General features: G+C 38.4%; 2 protein-coding genes across 22 annotated transcripts in view; both read right to left on the bottom strand.

Moving 5' to 3' along the window:
* osbpl5 (oxysterol binding protein-like 5) overlaps positions 1 to 9235 on the bottom strand; it is a 42647-nt gene extending 33412 nt beyond the window's left edge. For 3 of the 6 annotated variants that reach the window (XM_046393518.1, XM_046393515.1, XM_046393516.1), the window contains exon 1: positions 9022 to 9234. The gene's annotated coding sequence lies outside the window, so the exon portion shown is untranslated. Of the gene's footprint in view, positions 1 to 724; positions 1477 to 9021 lie in introns of those variants that run through there. The other 3 variants (XM_046393513.1, XM_046393514.1, XM_046393517.1) reach the window with 3 other exon arrangements.
* Positions 9236 to 11310: 2075 nt separating this feature from the next.
* The window catches only part of LOC124061476 (receptor-type tyrosine-protein phosphatase eta-like), a 46108-nt gene continuing 34770 nt past the window's right edge, over positions 11311 to 22648 (bottom strand). For all 16 annotated transcript variants that reach the window (XM_046393316.1, XM_046393315.1, XM_046393320.1 and 13 more), the window contains 21 exons: positions 21320 to 21583; positions 20929 to 21183; positions 20073 to 20333; positions 19036 to 19296; positions 18362 to 18631; positions 18009 to 18266; positions 17411 to 17668; positions 16922 to 17071; positions 16605 to 16806; positions 16314 to 16429; positions 16138 to 16225; positions 16007 to 16051; positions 15899 to 15907; positions 15699 to 15786; positions 15076 to 15166; positions 14787 to 14863; positions 14424 to 14558; positions 13877 to 13993; positions 13393 to 13553; positions 13144 to 13279; positions 11311 to 13041 (listed from right to left, as the gene is read on the bottom strand). In XM_046393316.1, the coding sequence (XP_046249272.1) occupies positions 12883 to 13041; positions 13144 to 13279; positions 13393 to 13553; positions 13877 to 13993; positions 14424 to 14558; positions 14787 to 14863; positions 15076 to 15166; positions 15699 to 15786; positions 15899 to 15907; positions 16007 to 16051; positions 16138 to 16225; positions 16314 to 16429; positions 16605 to 16806; positions 16922 to 17071; positions 17411 to 17668; positions 18009 to 18266; positions 18362 to 18631; positions 19036 to 19296; positions 20073 to 20333; positions 20929 to 21183; positions 21320 to 21583 (3401 nt within the window). In that variant the 3' untranslated portion in view covers positions 11311 to 12882. The remainder of the gene's footprint in view (positions 13042 to 13143; positions 13280 to 13392; positions 13554 to 13876; positions 13994 to 14423; positions 14559 to 14786; positions 14864 to 15075; positions 15167 to 15698; positions 15787 to 15898; positions 15908 to 16006; positions 16052 to 16137; positions 16226 to 16313; positions 16430 to 16604; positions 16807 to 16921; positions 17072 to 17410; positions 17669 to 18008; positions 18267 to 18361; positions 18632 to 19035; positions 19297 to 20072; positions 20334 to 20928; positions 21184 to 21319; positions 21584 to 22648) is intronic.

The following is a 22648-nucleotide window of genomic DNA, read 5'->3' on the forward strand; positions in this document are numbered from 1 at the left end:
AGCTAATGATCTACGGGCAAGTCAGCAAGACTAAAATGGGTTTGGCAGCAAAGATGGAATCTATACCCTTTAAAGCTACTGCTGAGCAATGGAAGAAGCCATAACACTTGAGTACGTCTAACCTAAATAAGAAGTGAACTGAGAGAGAATCCCTGAGCTGACAGCGCTTGAGGGACAAAGACAAAGGGGGCAGGCAGTGCGAAGAAGATGGACGCCAAACAGAGAGCAACTAGGGAAAAACAGAAAGACATAAAGAAGAGGGAACAATGGGGCAATTCACGATCGTCTCAGATGGCCATGCAATCCTAAAACTAATAACGAGCGCTAATTTCTATTTTCATATTAATTTTGTCCTGTACAAAAGAAAGAAAAGAAATTTGTATGATATAGAAATATATGGCGCAAAAATTATAAATCGTGTACCAAGCATGCATATACAAATCATGAGAAGTGAAGGAAGACACTGTGACCCAGAACGTGGCACGGTTTGTATGGAAGGACTCCAGAACTGCACCACTTTCTAATAAACACTCCTAGCTGTCCTAAATTTTCTCATTCAGACCAGACATTTAAGTATGTGTTCTCAAGGTCATTTCACAACATAATAAAATAAGCTACACACCACATACAAGCTCTGCCTTCCTTTCTACACCCACTATGCTGTCCAACAACACACAAAGTACCCACAAAAATAATATTTTAAAGCCCAATGTGTTGGACCTACCTCCATATATCACTCTTAAATGAATGGAACACCCAGAACCAGACATGGAGAAACTAGCTGTCAAACTATTGTAGAGGCTTGTGAGTTTGCCAAGGTCCTGTGCTTCCTACAAGTAGCTTCATGCTCATTCAAAATACATCAAGAGAACGATTAACCACACAAGCTCTGCAATTATCAACTCTATGGTTATGGATGGGTGAAACATTACCACTTGCATGTTGTATAGCCACTGCTCTGGATGCACTGCTTTTCAAGCAAACAACTAAGTAACATTTACATAAGAACAATGTGGGCTCGCTTACTTTCCGAGCAGAGGGTCAAGACTGACTCACAAGAGGGGGTCCGGGCCAGATCCTGCAGACTGATTCATAGTTGTGTCTCTGGCTCAATTAAGGGAAACAATAGGAAGGGTGTGAATAATAACTTGAGGCTAGAAGTTAGTGTTTCAACTGAGAAAACAGGAGTGGCTAGAAACTAAGCCACAACTGATAACAACTGCCTGATAATCTAGTTGACACGAAATTTTATTAATCTATTCAAGAAATACTAAAGACTAAAGCTCTAGTACATCAACACCTGTCCATCTAATGTGTTTGAAATTCTGCACATCAATATTCAGATTGTGCCATTACATTAGTAATGGCTTTTACCTTTTAAGATTTTTTTTTCTAAATAGCTGTCACTCTTTCTCAGTTGTATCTATACATTGTGGGCAATGCACTGATACCAAAAAGACCAATGCTAAAACAGAAAAGATCTCATTAAAAAAAACAAATTGAGTATGTGCAATGGCAAATGTAATCTTAAGCAACACTGCAACATGGTACATATGGCTATGTCGTCGAGGCAGACAGTTTTCAAAAGCCAAATATAAAAACTAGTCTCTAGGGAACACATAATTTCATTTAACTGATTATTAGGCAAAGTCCTTCATCTGCTCCTGGATCTGAGATTCTAATCCAAATGGATAATGAAGGCTGGTGTAAGTGCCCCTAGGTACACAGGAATTGTTTGTCGTTTTAAGCCAGGGTACACAGACAAACAGACCATAAATGTAATCATTCCCCCTGCATGAAAGCAGAGGAATCAGGTGCATGAGACACAGGGGTGGCAGCAGACTAGACTTCAGAAGAATGACACAGATTCTAAGGGCACTTACCATTAAGTGCACTCAAATGACTTACAGACTAATTAGTGCTCATCACATGCTGCCCTAGAATGTGGCCTTGTCTAATGGTAATGACAACATAGGCCGCACACCAGTAGAAACAGCTGGTGAGAAGCGTCTTTTATATTTAACTGGATGGTTGCCATGTGCAGCTTTGTTTCTAGTAAATGTAAATGGATGTATTGGGTCACACTGTTAAAACAGCTTGCTTTAGAGACATACTTCCAAAGGTCTGTGTTCATTGTTAACAATACACTGTTCTACACAACCAGTATTTCATATATCATTAAGTACTGTCTGAAATGTTTTGTCCCAACAAAGCCCAATTATAAAAATATATGAAAAAATGGATACTGTAAATATAAGAGCCATTGATAATAGTCTTGGGATGGCATGGTGCTGTGATGTGATGTGATGGTTAGCCCTGTCACCTCACAGCAAGAGGGTTCCAGGTTGGAATCCCAGTCTGTAGTTTGCATGTTCTCCCCGTGCCCGCATAGGTTTTCTCCGGGTACTCCAGCTTCCTCCCACAGTAACATGCGCATTAGGCTAACTGGCCACTCTACATTGCCCATAGGTGTGAGTTGTGATTGTCTGTCTTTGTGTGTGGGCCCTGTGATTGACTGGTGACAAATCCAGGGTATAAACTGCCTCCTGCCCATTGTTGGCTGTGATGGGCTCCTTTGGGATAGAGTATCACTTTAAGACTGGGGGACAGTGATATGGAAACCATCCATGCTCTGAAACCTGAGGTCTTTCTGAAAGGTTAAGGAATCGCTCGCTTTCTTGGAGTTGCTTGGCAAAGACAGCAATGCCTGAGTGTCACCGAGTTTCCCTTTAGTGTAATTTAACACAGTGTCACTTTCTCTCCTCACCTACTACAAATACTCCATTAGGAAAACAGAGACTACACACACTACACTACCTCAAACAAAGTTGATGCCATCTGAAATTAATTTTTTAACTCACTTGATAGATGAAAAACCCCAGCTAAGCATATTTTTACCCTGCCACGCATGCATATAGGGTATGACTTAAGTTTTTAAATTTACCGCAGTAAAACAACTTGGAAAATAAAAATAAAAAAAACAAAAAAAAGGAAAATAACAGCAGCCAGAAACACTGCGCCCGTTACTGACATCAAAATGCGGCAGTTTTTTTTTTTTAACTTTTGCACATGACTATTTTGGTTCAAGAATTTACTGAACACTGTGGCATAGCAGCATAACAAGATTTACGCACAAAACGCAAAATCTACCCATGTTTGGAGTGTGGCGGGAAAGCAAAGTTTTACATTAAATGAACTGATTTGTCTGTAATCAATTAAATGCCATGACATGAAAGCATCAGTGTGCAGATGCCAAAAATTAGAGCCAATCTGACAGAGTGTGCACAGAGCAGCATGATGACCCACCAAAGAGGGCTTTAACAGGCTGATGCTAAAACCATGACGTAATCAAGCTTCTCAGCGGCACATCTTTCATAATACAACGAACACTCAATGTAATAAAAGGATGTTAAAACTACAACAACCCTGCTGTAAATTCAACACAGATGCTGCAGTTTATCTCTTGAAACTGCAGATTTTAAGCATCGATAAAGTCCCATTGGAACGTCTGCTATTCAGAAAGAACTTTAAAACAAATGTTGTGATTGTGACATATGTGCCACTGCCTCACACTTGTACAGTAAGTAATTTGCAAAATTGGTGATTACTATACAGGATTATATCAAAACAAAATAAACAAATTAAAAGTTAGCATAGCATCAACTCTCAATCTGAATACTCCTATCATATTATAACACAACAATGTATGGATTCCATGTAGATAAAACATGCAACCATGTATCATATAAATCCAGAAGCTGTAAACATGTTTTTTTCTTATAGTTTTGTGGCATTTACATTAAGTTTTGTAACTGCACCTACAGTTCTTTTCCTAAAGTAAAAATACTGGGTAGTGGGTAAAGCTGGCAGCATTTACACAAGCAGAAGCTCCATACATTAAGCTAGAGATGAGTGAGAGGTTGATATTGATTGCAGAGGCGCTAGTTACCGTGAGAGCGCTGTGGCAGCTACCGTCTCTGTAAAAAGAGCAGTGGATCTGGGGTGTTAAACCTGCGCTATAAATACATACACCAGCTACCCAGCATCCCAAGAACAAAAATCAACAGTTCACAAGGTTAGTCGGAAACTCTAAATCTGTGTGTGTGTGATGGCTATAGTAAGCAAGAGACAGAGAACGAGGAAAAGTGATATACAGAACTTTCCTTTACGTTTCAAAGAATAAAGATGCAAAAAAATGTCTGTGAAATGAAATTCTGTAAAACTAAGATCTTAAGATATCTATGCATTTTAAAAGGCAGTTGAACACTTAACAAAATATTTTCAGAATGTTTTTTGCTATTATGTAAAAAACAAAAACACAGATTGTTGCAAGTGACCCCACTTCAGCAGGCATTTCAGAGTGTACAAGTAGGAGATAATATGGGCCCACACAGGAAAACAGCACTGGGTATATCATCAGGCCAATATGCAGTTAAAAGGCCCAAATTTTTTGGATAGTAGTTTAGGCTAATAGTAAGAAAATGGCAATAAAAAAACTGAAGAGACAAAAAGTATTAGCCTTTAAGTAATATCAGAAACTATGCAAATAACATTAACAGTACTCTTCAATGTGCATGAAAATTTCATAATCACAAAAACTGGTTTTCACTTACATAGCAAAAAAGTTGTAACCAAGTCATAAATATGGTTTCGGATGTCTTAAAAAGTGTGTCTGTGTATTTATAATGTAATGTTATTTAAGTCCAAGCTGGTGTAATGGTCAGGTGCCCCAATGTCTATATAGTTTATATCATAACTTAGAAAGTGTCAACAATGCCATATTGTGTAAGTTTTCTCTGGGAAGAAAAAGTGACATTCTGTGAGAAAGAGACCCATTTAGACATAAAGGCCAACTTACAGCTGTAAAAAAAAAAACAAAAAAGAAAAAACTTGGAAGAGAAAAAAATCTCCAAGACCATGGGAGGCAAAGCGAATCTTGGCACAACAGAGGCTGCTAAAAGTGCACTTGCTCTCTGGGGGCAGAGACACAAATTCAATATGGAGCAGTATTAGCCTAGATTCCCCCACTTAATGTTGGGGAAAGCATTTACATCTATGGGGAACTGGAACAGCTCTGAGTCACTTATCAAACGCTACAGTAGGAACTTCCAGTGTTGTCAGATACAAATAAATTACAGGGCTTTGGAAAATTACTAGGAGGATTTTTTTATACCTGTCAAGTATTGACAAATGCAATCAAAGTTTGTTTAGTAAAGACTGCTTTTAAAGAGTGTGAAGTGACATGATGTTCTCTCTTCTTACACTGATTCAAAATGAATCATCATCTTGTGGCTGTCACCATTAACGCATGGCCATGGCAATGCATGTCAGTGATGAGACCCACACCAAATGCACAGTTGAATATTGAACAAGAGGCAGCAGAATCTACATAATGGCATGACAACAACTCACAACAGTCAGCTTACAGTCAAGGCCCTGTTAACACACAAGGCCCTAATCTGAAACATGATGTCGGACATATAATAAAATTCATCACAAGTCTGATACAACATGCACACATACAACGGTGCTAAACTGAAGGCAGTGACGCTCCAACTTGTTGAATGAATAGGAATCCCGGTAAAAAGTTTGCCATCTCTTTCCAGATCTTGACCAGAAAGGTCCCCTTTGTCACATGATTTCATTATTTCTCTGTGTTTCCTGTCTCTCTATACTTTCACACTTCCAAACAGGACACAACCCAGCTTTTACCAATACCAATTGTTAGTATTCATGGGGACCAATATCTAATATTTGGAAATTATAAACATTTGCTGTAAAAAGAAAAGTCTTAGTGTTAAAGTTCACAATAACCAGTGATAGAATGTACAGTAAATAAATGTTCTCTTATGTTATTTTTATTAGGCTTTATCAGTATGAACAGACTCCTACAAAACATGTGAAACCCCTAATGACAACTTGGTACTAACTGGTGGCCTCTGTGGTGGCAGTCAGTGCTCAATACAAAACCCACTCCCTATTTGTTTGTGATTCAATAGAACAGGTGGCCAATGAAAACAAACACAAGTGACACCTCTTGTGTCTAATAGACAAGCTTAGTGATTCTCCTGTCCTCCAGCCAATGCGCTACTGTCAGCTCTGCCAGAATGAGAACCCAGCAGGCTGACGATGGGTCCACAAAGTAGAGAGGATGGAGTTGGAGAATAATCTCATTCCGTAGAATGTATGAATTATGTATTAAAGACTTTTTGGTTCGTTGTCAGCAGTTTGCAAACTAAATTATTGGCCCTCTTCTTCTGGTGAGTGTCAGATGCATGCATTTTCTGAATTTATTAATATCCTGGGGGCCAGTTGGAACGGCCGGATGTGGCCCACAGGCCACCAGTTCGTGATCACTGTCCTATATGGTCAGATCTACAGTATGTGGTCGGACATGAGTATTCCTCACAGCACAGCGGGAAAGTTGGGACATCTGTTGCTGTGTCTTCCTGCTAGAAAAAGCAGTGATAAAAACAACGGCACTAACCACCCATAGAATCAGCTCTTCACTTTCTCATCACCTTCTTCTCTTTCCTTCTTTCACGACTACTCTCTCCCATTTGTCATTCACATGCAGTGCAAAGCCACAGTTCTAGTTGATAGGCTTAGGGACCAACACCATTAAATATCCCCACCTGATTAGTGCAAGGTAGACTGTCACATGGCATGACTAGATTTTGGGTGTTAACAGATCAGCACAGAAAACCTCCCATCATAATAAAAGCTAACATAGAAAAACTCAGAGGAGAAAATAGAATAGATGTTGATTTGTTTGGTTACAGAGGATTAAATCTCAATCTAATGAAGGACATCAGACAGATTATTTAAAGCAATGATTGTCAACTGGCAACCTGTGGGCCACATCCAGCTTGCAGAATATTAATACATTCAGAAAATAACAATGTTGTAAGAAAGTGAAATTATTACACAATAACAGGCGAAACAATAGTAATAATAAACAAAATAATTATAATAATTGAGGCCTAATTTTTTTCATTTGAAGGTCTAGCCACCACACTGTCAGCTTGGGAAATTTGACCCGTACAAAAGTAGTTGATGACCCCTAATACAGCTGATCAAAACCAGATATATAAACAGGAATAGTGTCTGTAGCGATTGATCTCATGACCTATTTCCAATGGCCACACAGTATTAATGGCCTTCAAATACCGATATGTTACCATGTCTGCTACTGACCCCACTTGCAGTCTGACATTTAGTGGTCATTCAATATGGGATCAATTTTGGTCCAGTGTCAGTCTGACAGAGAATCCTAATACCCAATATCACGCCTTCATTATTCTGTATAACCCACACAGAAAGATGGAGCAAACTGCAAGTCCAGACAGATCACAGAGACAACTAAGTAAACAAGGATTTTGCAGAGCTCTGACATAAAAGACAAAGTGGGGAACAAGAGACAGACTGTCTTTTCTCACTCAACTGCAATTTTCCTAAATATCACCTAACATTTCTCTTCTAGCATTCTGGTAATCATCTCTGTTTGTATTTAGACTGCTTTCTCTTAAGATTTTCTTTTTCAGTATTTTTAACAACACATTCCAGTAACCCTTTTAACTAATAACTAAAGTGTACTTCTGGGCTATTCCCATCTCCAGTAAAGCCCAACTCCACCTAATATCACACGATTAAAGATGATGAGCTCTTCTGTCTACACAAGGAACAGACAAAGACACATGAGCCAAAGTGGTACTGTAAAATCTCCACATTCAGTCATCATCTCATCAAACTCAAGTATCACAAGTGTAGCCCAACCCATACTGGATATTTAATGTTGACACCAATGTAAGTGTGTCAGTAAGAAAAATCTGACCACTGGATACTGCGTTCGATAGTGTTTTTCATAATCATAACATCAATAATTTCAATAAGGATCCCCCAAACTACTTAAAAATACTGTAAAAATTGTGACCTTGACATGTACTGATCAAGATATTTTGCAGTTTTTAAATCACCTCAGATGTATTTAAACAATTCTGTATTGCATTTACATGTAGCAGCAAACATATACCCTGGTATATGCCAGCCATATGTCTGGAATAAGCAGATACTGGTCATTTATCAGTTCTTATCAAAAGAACTAAACTAGAAAAAGAAACTAAAAAGAAAAATGCTGTTTAATCTACTGAAAAAAACAACCTAATGTTCTAACTATCATTGAGAGGGGTCTCCGCACAAAAGGCTGTTGACAGTCATAATGTGCTGGTAGTAAACACATGCAAAGGTTACAGCTTTGGTGTTACAACAGCAACACTGAACTGGAACCGTGCTCTCTCAGCCTATACTTCATACTGTATATGTGACATTTAAATGTCTATAAGCCTCTCCTTTCAATTTATTTATAGTGCCACACTGCATTATGTATTAACGTTACATATTGCATGCAACACGTAATGTCTATGTCTATCCTTTGAGTAATGGAGGCTATTTGGAAGTACCTTGAAAGGCTCTGGTTATCCCTCTGATGAATGCTCTGTCACACGCGATAAATTCAGGTATTCATTTTTATCCATTTCTGAATTTACAGATCATCATTCAGATGCACTTGCCCTTGCTTGTCCCCGCCACCCTAAACATCGCTTAGGTTCATGGTTGCCATGCAAACAAGTGACAGCCAAGCCGCAGCCGCATGGGGCATGGTCTGCTAACGTGGTGATGAGGGTTTACTTTATGCAGCTAGCTTGTAACGTTAGCCACTACCCAGCCAGACGACACGCCAAACACACATACACAAATAACGTTCATACCACCACTGACCAAATTCCTCCAAATACTGCGACGTTATGATGCTCAAAACCACCGTGTGGATCCTGGAAAAAGGCAAATGTTTCTCTTTCGAGTTGCCAGTTAATGCGACCAGAGCTCCGCTAGCTAGCCTAAGTTAGCACATAAAACATACGTTAGTTGAAGAAACAGAAGAAACGTTTACTAAAAATAGCAAGTTATCTTTCTCACCGCGTTGACGTGGTGTATAAAGACAGCGGTTAGATGTAAACTTACTCTATGTTCGTCAACGTGGCGCTCATACAGTTGTTTCTGAGCTTCCGAACCAGTCCAGCGTCAAAGCACGGGGCTGAGTAAGACAGCTGGGTTGTATGGGGGGGGACAGCGGGCGGGCTGTGGCGGCTGGTGGGAGTCGGCTGGAGGAGAAGTTGCAACATGGAGAGTGTGGAGTGGAGTGGATCCTCCTGCTGCGGTTCATCTGGATGCTGACTGCTACTAGGGTGCCGTGGCGACCCCTGTGGCCGCAGCAGCGTATAACACCTGCTGCATGGTACTGTATTGCGGATGCGTAAACTAGAGATTATTATTTTTTATTTCGTCAAGGAAAAGTACAGAACCATTATGAGCAGAATGTAAATAAAGTATCAAAAGTAAAAGTATTCATTAGGCCGCACAATGGCTCTACCATTGTTATAAATCTCATTTTACTGGATTATTATTGCTGGGGCATTAACATATAAGTTACGTTTTACTGTTTAAATTGGTTGAGGTGGAGCCGATTTGTGTTTGTGTGCGAAGTGTTTAACATACCCTTGATTCCTTTAACCTGTAATAATGCATTGTTTTTATAAGATGATGATATGTTTCCAATGAAAAATCTAAATGTGTAATGTAATTAGTAACCACACTTTGAGAAGCATAAGTAATAAGTCAAAGAAAAATAAACATATTTAAATTAATAAAGGAGTGTGTCAAAATTATATCTAAGTTCAGGAGTTGTAGTTCCCTTGTTACTTCCCTCCTGCTGCTTACAAGAACAAACATCATCATACATATGTCATGATAAAGGACAGAGCAATAACTATAAACTAATACATTTGTTAGTTTATTAACAAACTAATTGATTAAATTAATGATTCAAAATGTTATCCCCTCAAACCAAAACTGGAAACCTTCAAGATGCTCAGCTGAAGCATTCCTCAGAAAATGTTTGACAGTGACTGGACTTGATAAAATACAAAAACCTCAAAACTCTTTGTTTTAATGTACTAGACCATTGTGCCTTTATTGCATATTACTACAGCCTAAATGTCCATATTATCTATTATGACATAAAATATAAATGAAATTACACAAACATGGTAATATTGTACTGCTGGCCAGACATAAACAGCAACACATGCAGCAGACTCCTTGTAGTGTTAGTCTGAAAGCCTTCATAGGGCTACAGCGTAAACTTCACAGGCTTTAACCCGAAGAAGGTCAAGGCAAGACCTCTGTTTGGGTGTTCCTCCACTTACTGTGATAGGGCACAAATCCTCATTCTCAGACTGTTTTTAATTCTCTCAAAGACAGCTAAAAAAAACCAAAAACTATTGTCACCTCAATCAGGAGCTGAAAAATCCTTTCATAATCCATTACGATGGATTTACTGGCACATAAGCATTTGAGCTCATCATTAAATTTGGATCACCCAGTTATCTCTTGTTCTATTTTAATTTGATATTTGCAGATTGTATTGCTGTAATAACAAGTCCAGCTCTCCGGATACTTTTTATTTCAGCGAGCTCAAGAAACTAGAAAGAGGCATTCAGACTCATAATCTATTTTTAGATCCAACTTTTGGATCTGAGAGACATGAAGCAAGGATGATGAGGAGGCGTAGAGGGGAAAGATGGAGAAATGGGGGAAGGGGGAGGAGGACATACTTGCGTAAGATGAGAGAATACCAAGCTTACCGTAGCTGACATGCTGATAAAGTCTTCTATTACCACCAAGACAGGAGTGTGCTGTACTGTGTGAAAATGATTGCTCTTAAAAACACCTCCATATTGTACAACATCCCCTGAGTGGAGGCCTGATGTGAGCTGTAAAATTAGAACTTTTTGAAGCCTCTGTGTAAAAAGCTTTTCCCTCATGAGAAAAAAACAAAAACATAAACTGCATTCTTTATTCATCTTTTGAGGTGCACTTAGCTACATGCAACCTCAAGGTAGCTCTGTATAATGAATAGAGGGGTGCCAGCTCAGTCCCCCTCTGCAGCATTTTCTATTGTTTGCTCTATTGTTTGTTCCATGTTCAGAAACTATTGGCGTAATGAATTTGTCAGCAATGCGGTGTCCCTTTCAGCTGTCACACTGTATGTTTTGTAATGTATTAGCTTGTGAAATGTTACACAATACAAAACTAGCGCATTCAGAGTGAAATCAGCTTGGAGATTTTTTGCATCAAAAATCATGATAGTAACTGCTAATATTTGTGAGAGTAAGGAGAAGTGTAGCCGCACTCGCTTACACACCGATTCACGCACGCGCGCACACACACACCACAGAGCCATCTACGTGGTTAAATGTAATGACATATTTAATCCCATTTTGTTTTACAGATCCGAGGGTATACAGAGAATAAATGCTCCTTGCTCCTTTTACATTATTGCATTGTACCAGCAAGCATCTTCAAAAGCATTTAAAAATTTCCTTAAACCAGGCAAATATTTCCTATTCTTGTTTACATCAGAAACACAAGTGCTTTCAATCAGTAAGTACATTATGATACAGTAACAATAAAACAACCTTAAAAATATCTTCAGGCCAACCACGCACAACAATTGACTTAAAAATAACAAACAACAACAACAAAAACGTACCTGCCTCATGGAAAAGTGTGCCCTTTAGAAGCTGAAAATAATGCTTGTGCTCCTCCTGGTGATTGTAACATCACAGGAAATGTCCATAGATAGACCAGATATACAGCAGGAAGTGACATAACATTGTCGTTTCTTCAAGGAATGTACAATGAAGAGGAAAAGGACATGAACAAAAAAACATCATGAATGTGACCTCTAAGATTTCCTAAGTACATACTGGAGCAGTATGGGTTTTCTAACACCATACCTCCTAGTAAAATGTTCAGCTTGAGTTCCTGAGCTGTTAACCGTTTAATATGACCCATCTCTTTAATATTAAAATATTAAAGTGGAACTGTAACAATCAATCACTGGATGAAAAGCAAAGTGTCACAATCAGTTTCACAAAGCACTGGCCAAGATGTAATCACTGATAATGATAGAAAATAAAAATCTTTATACAATTTAAAAATGTGAACAGTGTAGAAAGGCATATGCATCCAGTGCATTATTCACCACAGTGCATACAAATACAAAAACTCTCTGTAACAAACAAGGACAAACAGAACTCCTTCATTAAAAGGCATTGCACAGTTCAAATTGGCTGAAGAGGTGCAAAAGAATTGGCTGGATGATCAAACGTCACTAAATATATATATGTATATATTGACAAACTTAATCTTAAGGTTCCTGTGACAAGGAGGTAATAGGGTGTGAGGAGCAAGGAGTGCCACCTGTTGGTATTAAACCATAACAGGTTTCTAAAAGGCACACAGTATTCATACCAATGCAACTTTAATGTACAAGGGAATTCCAAGGGTGCAGTTCCAAGGTTTTCTTTGTCGAGCGTGTCTGTAATAATACCTATACAGCATCCAACATATTACCTGAGCAAGAAATGTCAAAATATATCAGTAAGTCAAATACAGTGGAAAACAAGCAGAACACAAAAATCAACTGAGCGATACTAAAATCTACATTAAAGGATCCAAAGAGAAATTTACATATAAATCCAAAATCCAAATATTTTTGGTCACCGATTATGTCTACTATTGTATTTCCATACAGCGTCATCTCCTTTATCAAATGTTCAGAATTTTTAACAAATAAATAACCAAATGCAAGAGGCTTTCTTGCATTTGGTATGGTTATTTAGATTCTTAACAAAAGTATGACAGGTATAAAAATTTGCACACAGCACACTCTGTTGAAGGTGTTCCCATTACAAATGTCCGTTCAGTTTCTCATTTAAAGTAAAGAGACAAGGAGGAGATCCAAGTGGCTCCTCAGATCTATGCATTGTGGTACCCGTTTTTGGGAAAACCTTTCTTTGGTTCTACGTTCTCATAAATGGAGAGTGCCGCTGTGTTTTGGTAGATCAGATCCACATTGGTTCCAGTTCTTGCTCTGATTATGTCCATGGCGCACTGGTTTAGGAACACATACTGATCCTGCAGGGACATCAAAAACAAAAGTTCACTGAGCTGCAGCATACTCCTCACACCAGCAGGAAGACTGTAGCAAAAACCACAGTGGATGCAACTGTGTCCTACCTCTGTCTGCACCATAAGGGGCCGGTGCATGCGCAGATCATAGACGATGCCATACACATCTACAATATTTTCCCTTTCAATCTGGAAGATCAAACGGTCAATGGCTATGAAAGTACCTGTGCGTCCCACACCAGCACTGAGTACAGACACACAGACAGAGGAGGGAGGAGCAGAGACAGAATATTAGATGATTTTCTGAAACTGTTTTGAACTGAAAGCAAACAAATGTTTGCGCATGTACTGTCAGACCTGCAATGGACCACAGTAGGAGAGTTTCTGGAGTACTGGTCCATGTGCTCTCTGACCAGATGTCTGAAGCTGATGAGGAGCTCAGTAGTTTCAGGTACACCGTGATCCGGCCAGGCTGTGAAGTGGAAGTGACGCACCGAACGGGTCTCTGCTGTTTTTACCTGAAGGACGAACATGCACACAAGCTCAAAATAACTGTGGCTGAGAAATCAACATTAATTAATTATTAATTAATTAAATGCCAGACACAGCTTGTGATGCCAAGAAATTAGTTTTATAATTAACGCCAAGTTAGATCACAGTTCCTTGACTCGCTTGGAAGGATTCATGCTTTCATGCAATGTGCCTTTTCACCAGACTCAGACTGGTAGTACTGTATAATTACAGTTGTTATTTGTCCACTCACTGAGTTGATATGGCTGTAGAACGTGTATACCAAACTAAATGTGTTTTTTCCTGGCATATGTAACATATCACCACTTACATTTTTAATGTCAAAGTCCCTGATGGTCCAGTCTTCAAGTGGTATTTCAGAGGTGGTTGTAACAGTGATGTTTTCAAAGTGCTTGGTGCCTAAATCCCAGTATTGTTCACATTTTATCTGGAAAAGAATAACAACTTTCAGCAAGTGTTCAGAATTCATCTGCAGACAACAGAAGATCTGTATTCAAGTTGCATGAAATTTAGGGAGATACTGGAACTTAACATCAAAGTCAAGCAATGGGAAGTTTTTCAGTGCTTTACATGTAATATGAAGAAGATCCAGCAGCTACACTGTTTGTTTTAGTATTAATTTAAAAATATATATATTCACTTAACACAGAGAAAATATCTGCTTATGCATTGATTTGGCTTTTTTTTTATTTTATTTTTTTGCTTCAACCCATACAAAACGTTTCCGAATACAAAACATGCAGGATGTATTCACAGAATATGTTACTGATTTAGGCTGAGATACTAAGTGCTCAGTACAGTGTTCATAGGAACACAGTGTTCCCATGTGGAGACAAAGTGTTTGTATTTGTACTCACTCGTCCCTGTTCGTTACAGCGTGTCAGCATGACCAGAGTCTGGACATTCTTCTCCCAGACCATCCTCCAGAACTCACTCACTGTGACAGGCAAAGGACCCTGAGCTGCAATAAATTCCTTCCTGGAGTTGTAACCCTGCCAAATGAAACATCAGCCACACAAAGAGACACAAACATCCATCCTGTTCATTTTTCTAGAAGATTCTCAAGTGATTCACCCACTGAAGTGCTTGACGAGTGCAATAGCTGAAATAACTCTGCATTAAGCAAAGGGATGAGTGGTTATTGAGTCCTGAAGGATGTTTTCTGATGCTGAAGCAATGACAGAGAGCATAGAGTTGCTTTCAAGAGTGTCAGTACGCACCGGGATGTAGTTAGCATTGATGTAGTCATCATATGGACTTCCATGGATAATAGAGAGTTTCACCCTAGAAGAGTCATCTAGGAGGTGAGAAAAGAGGATAAATGAAATGAAATGAAAAAAAAAAAACAGTTATGTGTAAAAATGAAATTGAAAGATGATCATTTTGATTAAATGTTCTTTTAAAATGAGATCATGGTAGTAGATAGAGTATGATAGGTGAAGATATAGTTTAAAGACTGAGGAGTGTTAATGTTGAAAGCAGCAGAGTGGATTTGTAAAGGTGGCTCACAGGGAAGCACGTTGTTGTAGCGGTTCTTGGGCTTGTTGTCCAAAGTCAGAGCACTTGTTTTCGACTGACCTGTACCAACAAGCTTCAGGTCCTTTAAAGGGAAGGAAAAAATGTGTGACTGACGATTGCAAAGCTCACTTCAAGTCTAAAATCAGGTACATGCCCAGAACCAAAACAAGCAATGCACAAACACTAAATTTTTATCTCCATTTATTATGAGTTTCATGGTCATTGTGACCAGTGTCTCTAATGATAATTATTTTTCTTTTAATTGTGATTCTGACACTGTTCTATATCAGATATGGTGTAAACTGATGTTTGCAGCAAATGAAAACTTTTTTTTTCATTTACATCCATCATGATTTATTTCAATATATTACACTGTGAAAGTGTAAAATGTGAGAAGGAGATGAGCAGAAATTACTTAAAGCCTATCACATTTACATATATTATGTTATCAACATTATTCAGCCAGATGAGTAAATCTTTTAAGAATAAGCTGCCTAATATATTGGACTGGATATTGGCTCTGATGATGATTAACAAATTCGAAGCGATAATGGCCTGCTATGAATAACTAATTTATGTATCAGGAGCATTTGAATCTTCAGCTCATGTTTCACCTCAAACTCCTCAGCAAAGCCACAGTTGGAGTCTGCTTTCTGCTTCTTATAGTAAGCCTCGTAGTCCTCCGTCCTCACAGCCACACTTCTGCTTAAATGAACACCAGAGGTTAGACAAAAATGTTTCAGCCTTTTCTTGTCAAAAAGTACAATATGTGATAGAACTGATCATATTTATGATTTAAAGGATGTATACTTACACTTTGGCTCTGGGGAAAAAAACAGAAGGAAAAAGCTGTGTTATTCAACAGTTATAAAAAGAATTGTCCATTAAACTTATAATAATATGGTAAAAATAAAAACCTCACCTTAAGGAATGAATCTGGATGTCTGATGATTCTTTGTTGGATAACCTTCAATACATAAATCCTGAGGTTAGAATTTAGTTCCATACACACTGACTTAATCGCAAGTTTCATCAATGATGACAATGGCAAACCTTCTCCAGTAGATAATGAAGCCAATGAGCACGATGAAGAGAAAGCAAAAAATTCCGAGTGTTGCTCCGACAGCAATGGCAGTGACAGCTAAAATGACAAAAGATGGGCCAATGAGCATTTCCTCACATTATCTGGAAACTTGATGACAAAAAAACTTTTATTCTGAATGTCGTACCAGGGTCCCTTGTTAGTTCAACAGCAAGATCAAAGCCTGTGCGTGAAACCAGTGAGATTTCACCGTTCACAAAGTCGCCTTGCAGAGACAGATTGGTGAACATCACAACAGCATATCTGCAGGGTTAAAAAAATCAGTTAGATTACATGAATCAGTTAAGAGATTATAAACATGTTCACCAATGATTTTAAATAATAAAGCAATAACCCATAGAAGAAGGTTATCTTATTTTACTGCGACAAATTATTATATCATTGAGAAGTTACTACTGTGTGTGGTTTGCATTCTTACAGGTATTTTCCACTTGCGTCCAGAACACCATTAGTGTAGCCCTTCCATTTGACTCCATTTCCAATTTCAATGCTCAGAGGGTTTTCTGTACTGCGTGATTGTGAGATGGTCTCTCTGACTGTTGCCAGGTAGACTGGAGTTTTCTTTGCCTTCCACTGCTCGTAGTTCTTCCCCAAATACTCTCTCCAATTGGAAATGTCAGCTGAAAGGTCAGGAAATTCAACAAACTATTAATTTATAAGGATCTCCGTTACCTGACCCCAAAAGCATCATTACATCACTCCCTGACACTGACTAGAATGACAGAAGAAACCTACCAGGGAGGTTATTTGTCACCAGCACTCCAACATGTGTGATGGGCCCATTGCTGTTATCCAGCAGTCTGGAGTCAATCTGAATGAAGAACTTGTTGTGTTCCTTTTTACTCACTATTACCATAGACTCATAGTCCTTTGGAATGGGTGGATCTTTTGAAAAAATATGAAAGAGAAAAGGAAATTGCAGGAATTTTGCAACTGTTAAAGTAATCAACAATAATAACAACAGTAATAATAAAAACAGTACACAGAATAAATGCAGCAGTTTTGAGCTTGCTACTTTAACCCTTTTGCGAAAATAATAGTTTACACATTAAAAAATGTCACACACATACACAGCATTAGAATGAAACTGGCTGAGCATCTGAAACGACCGGAGCATCGATCTACAAAAAGGACGCATAAAATCTAGCTATATAGATATCTTAGAACTTATTGTTTTATTTAAAACATATGTAATGATAATGATCACAAAGAATAATGTCATACTTGTGATGCCTGTCCTGCAGAGATGAGACACAGGAATGCTGTGTTGTCCACAGCTCAGAGTCTCCACAGTCAGGTTGTATACAGTATTGTGATGAAGATTGGACACGGTATGATTACAACAGGTGCTTCTGGAGCTGCTATTGTTTAAAGTGACCTGGAAGCCAGAGTGTTGGCCGTTGGGACTGCCCCAGGACAGGATCAGTTCTGCATTTGTTGTGTTTGGACCTTCACAATGTAAGCCTTTCACTGGGCTTGCGTCTGTGGCGTAAAACAAAATGAATGTCAGGAAATTAATATAAAAACATTGTTATAAAATTAAAACAACACTGACCAAAAATATATTTGCATTTACTTTTACTGTCTTCCTCTCCATTGCTTTAAATTCAACCTAGATTTGTTTGACTGTACAAAAGACTCATAGCTACTAAATCCTTTTAACATCTTAAAACTCAGAATGCAACATTCCTTTTAATCTGAGATCATTCCTAAAATAAGCTTTCTTTTCACAATTTTCATTTGTGCAGAGGTGAAAAACAAAATTTTTTTGAAAATATCTGATTAATTCTGTATGAAATGAATCAAATTGTTATAACCATACTTGTGCAGATGGAAATCTGCTCTGTATCGCTCCGTGTTCCATCAGAGGTCTCTGTAGTGACTTTTACGTTATAGCGTGTGCCAGGAACCAGACGATTGATATTATGCTTAGTTTCCTGCGTGGTAAATTCATTTCCATCCGAGCCATCCCACGTCACACGATAACGATAGCTTTCCTTGTATTCGTCGGGATTGGTCCACGTGACCATGATGCTCTCCTCTTCTGCAGAGGCCCTGAGAGACTTCACGCTGAACGGTTCTGATTGTTTCAAAGAGATTTGAGAGATGGTAATGTTACTAAACAGTACAGATGAAACGGGGAAGTGCTCATGCATGCGCAATTAAAACCCTTACTTGTGGTGACCATGTGGATCTGAACGTCCTTACTCTCAAAACTCAATGCACCCACTGTGGCAACAGATATGTTGTAGGAAGTCCCAGAAAACAGAGAGTCAAAAGTATGCTGGGTATTGGTGCCACTGATGTAAACTCCTCTCTGGGGTGAAGTGATATCCAACCGGTACTGGAATGATGCACCAGTCATCAGAGGAGCTTCCATCCACCTAATGTTAATGGAGTGGTTTGTCTTCGCCAGGATCTCAATCAGCCCAGGAGGATTAGGGACTGTGAGGGGTGGAATTACAGAATGAGAACTTCAAGGAGCAGAGTAACATCTTCAAAATATTCATTTAATTGAAACTACAGTTTTTCTTCTTGATATTGAGCCTTATGTAAGCAATTATGAAAGCACCATCAAGATTTGAGCATCAGCTGTACTTTAGTACCACATGGTGACCCATGTAAACTACATGTAAAGATAAAGAAAAACAGTAGCTAACTGTTGTGGATTCCAATGTCACAACAGAATCAAATCCAATAAAGTGAATAAAAACTAGTGAACTGGATTGGATGCTGCAATTTCTTGCTGGAAAAATTGCAAAACCACTTGTTTGATTACATTAATTATGAATAACTGAATATGAAACTCTTAAAAACTTTAAATTCTGACAATTCTGTGTCATACTTACAAGTTGCATTAGTGACAACTTTAGATGATGCATTAACAGGTCCACTGTATGTGATTACTCTGGCAGAATAAAGCCTTCCAGCAGACAGGCTCTCAAACTGCCAGTGGGTGTTGTTGGTGTTCACCACTTGCTCCTCTGGTCGGGAACTGCTATTTAGACGAACCTGATAATACTCCACTTTGCCAGGAGGTTTTGTCCATGACACCAGGATTGAGTTATTGGAGCCCTGGCTGGAGATATTGGGTTGCACTGTTTCAGGCTCTGTTAATGTTAAAGGAAAAGATAAGTAAAATTTATCAATGACTTTGATTTGAAATAAAAATAAACTAAAGTTGTGTAAGTGTTTTGTAGTTTTAGTTTGGGACTCATTTGGGTGTCACGATATACCAACAACTGACAATAACCCTGATATTACAGATTAAATATAAGATCTAAAAAGTGAGATCTTGAAATCTTGAATCATGTGCAATCAGTACTGCTTAATTTTACAATTTCATGAGCAGTTTGTATTCAGATGTGCTTTCCTTTTCCTTTTTAACCTTATTGAATGAACGATGCTCGCATTTGTTTTGGTCTGAGACGCTGGTGCTCCAGTGTAAAGTATAATTGCAATGAATGTTATATATTCAACCTTTAAAAAATGACAATGAATAAACATGTTAATATTACACACAATGATAATATCGTGTAAATAATCTACAGTACATTTTAGGGCTTGTGGATCTTTTGTTGATCAATTCATCTGATTGTCTTTTCATTTTTGTTAATTGTTGATTGCTGATTGTTAATTGTATGCTTTTGTATAGTTATGGTTACAGACTCTCTCTCCACCTCCCTACACAACTATTTTCAGTTTAATCAATTTGCCAAAATGAGACCAAACACAAGTTAAAGATGATTTTTTTTTTTGTTTTTTTTTAAGCAAATATATCACAAGTAAGTATCAGAAGTTTTGCAATAATGTTGTTATTGTGAATTCATTTGGCCCTGATAATCGTGTAGTGAAAATCTGAGCTGGAGACAGGATGAATACATACGTGTAAAGTAGGACTCTGTCACAGGAGCTGCCTGAGTGCCATCTGCTGTCTGTGTAGTGACAGTGAAGCTGTAGTTGCTCCCAGCAACAAGTCCAGTGATTGTGTATGTGGTGTTAGATACTGTGCTGGAATGAAAAATGGAGCCATTGGAGGCCTGCACCACAAATGAGTAGTGAGGTTTTCTCTCCCGCTGCTCCCACACCAAGGTCACTGCATTTGTGGTGATTTCTGCCCCTCTCAGCATCGATACAGGGTGTGGTCCTGGAAAAACAAGACAGATGAAATACAGTGGATATACATAACAAGTATGTGTGCATAGTGTATATACTGTCTGTGGGTAGCCACAAAGGCATAAGGGATTTTACAAAAAGGCATTTGAAAGTCGGTAGTTATTTGCACAACATATCAAGTGGTGCTTCTGAATAAAGAAAAAAAACCACCTGTCTCATAAATCAGTTCAATAATGTCACTGTAATTAAAAATTATCAGAATCTGTCTGATTTTTTATTCTGTTATAAAACTTAGATTAAAGAAGTAAAATTAAATTAAAATTAAACGCATGGAACATTTGTTAATCAATGGTAATTGAGAAATTATATGTACAATTTTTTATTACAAAATACTATGATTTCATGTCACTGTCCAGGAAAAATAATGGTTATGATAACCAAAACCACAAAACTTCAACATGTCATTTTTAGATAAATATATACAATAGGAATCTACACTAAAAACCGACAGAAAGGTGAGTAAAATTAAAAAAGAGAATAAATATAAAAAGCAGCCCTGAGGTAAAGCTAACAACATTTCCGACAACCCTGCTGTGATGAGGTCTGTGTCTGCCATTCACACTCACTGGTATAGTTTTCTGTTGTCACTGCTGTGCTCTGATAGTTAAACACTCCTACAGTAACAACAGAGATATTGTAGGGGCTTCCAGACTGGAGATTGTCCAGCAGGAACCAGTTGTTTTCAATCAGATTGAAGCCAGGAAAGCTGGCCACACTGAAGTTGCTCTGATGTTGGTCCATGTTCTGTGGAAAGGGCCAGGTAAAGTTGATGGACTTCACAGTCTGCGACTCTACCGTGATGGGGCCCGGAGGGTTGGGAACTGAACAGGAGAAGGAATACTGTCTCATTAGTACTTGATGCAAAGACTACAGGCATTTTAAAAATACAAAATGCATGTAGTATATTGTACATATAGTATGAGCAGGTTTATAAGTCATGATGTATATGTCACTCACAAGTTGCGTTGCAAATTCTTGAACTTTTACTCTCTAAAGGTCCGCTTTTGGTGACGACCACCACACAGTACAGCACTCCTGGTTTCCGGCCCACAAACAGCGTTTTTAGGGTATTGTTGCTCAGATCTGACCCATTTCCCTCCAACTGGCTGTCTCTGTACAGCAGGACAGTGTAGGAGACCACCTGCCCGGTTGCAGGGCTCCAGCTCACTGACAGGTTAGTCGTAGTTCCCACAACTGTGATGTCAGAAACGGCTGCAGGCTCTGTAGAAAAAAAGCAAAACAAACCAAAAAAGCAAAAAGCAATATGAACAAAAGCTTATGAAAACACATTAAATGGTTGGGTTACGTGTATTCTATGTGCAATTAAGATTTAAGTGTAAACTGAAATACATTTTTAAAACCTGGAATTTTTCCACGCCTATTATCTGTGCAGTAAATTCACTGGTTTATTTGTTATTTTCAGGGGCACCCAATTTTTATACACCTATTTTGGCTAGCCTTGGAGACATGGAGAGAATCATCACAGACTCTTAAAGATATTCTATTTTCTGGTCTTTGAAAACACTTTTGTTTGACTGAGTAGAGTAGATGAGCGGGACATTTTGACTGGTATTTTTGATGTTGGTAGCCCTGGAGGCTTTCGAAATCTGAAAATTACTCTCATATTAAGTACCTGTTTCTACAGATATGTAGTTTAGTATTAATATGGTGTCCCATTTTTCTCTTACGGCTGTTGTAGGGAATGTAAATTCAATTTTTTTCAGTGCTGTAAAGGCTTAAAACAGAGATGTTCATGAATCTTGTGCTTTTCTGCTTCTTTTATAGAACTATTTGCTGATTTTAGTCATAATAATAATAATAAGAAGAAGAAGAATGTGTTTTATTTATAGGCACCTTTCTAGACATTCAAGACCACTTTACACCATTAATCATAAAAACAGACACAGTATTAGTAACAATAAGAGACAACTAGAAAATTTCTTCATGGCTCTGCTGCTGGGCGGGACCCTGCCTGTTGCCAGGACCCTATTGCTGGGACCCTGCCTGCCTGTGCACGTCTTTTGATGCGCATGAGTTTGTCACGTGCATCTTTCAAAGTGAAAACTGAAATAAGTCAATAAGAGACTTGTTGACTTGTTGAACATGCTTCTGATCACCATGCCGGTCGATTTGATGTATAATTTGTTATGGGTTGCTAGCGCTATTTAGCTCTGTAATGATTTTGAGGCTTTTATTTTGAAAATCAGTGTGTGTCTGTGTGAGTGTGCTGTGTGTGGGCTGGAAACATTCCTTGTTGGATCTAAAAACATGTCTGAAGCTTTTATT

This window comes from Scatophagus argus, chromosome 7 (genome assembly GCF_020382885.2).
Source record: "Scatophagus argus isolate fScaArg1 chromosome 7, fScaArg1.pri, whole genome shotgun sequence".
NCBI classification, from domain to species: domain Eukaryota; kingdom Metazoa; phylum Chordata; class Actinopteri; family Scatophagidae; genus Scatophagus; species Scatophagus argus.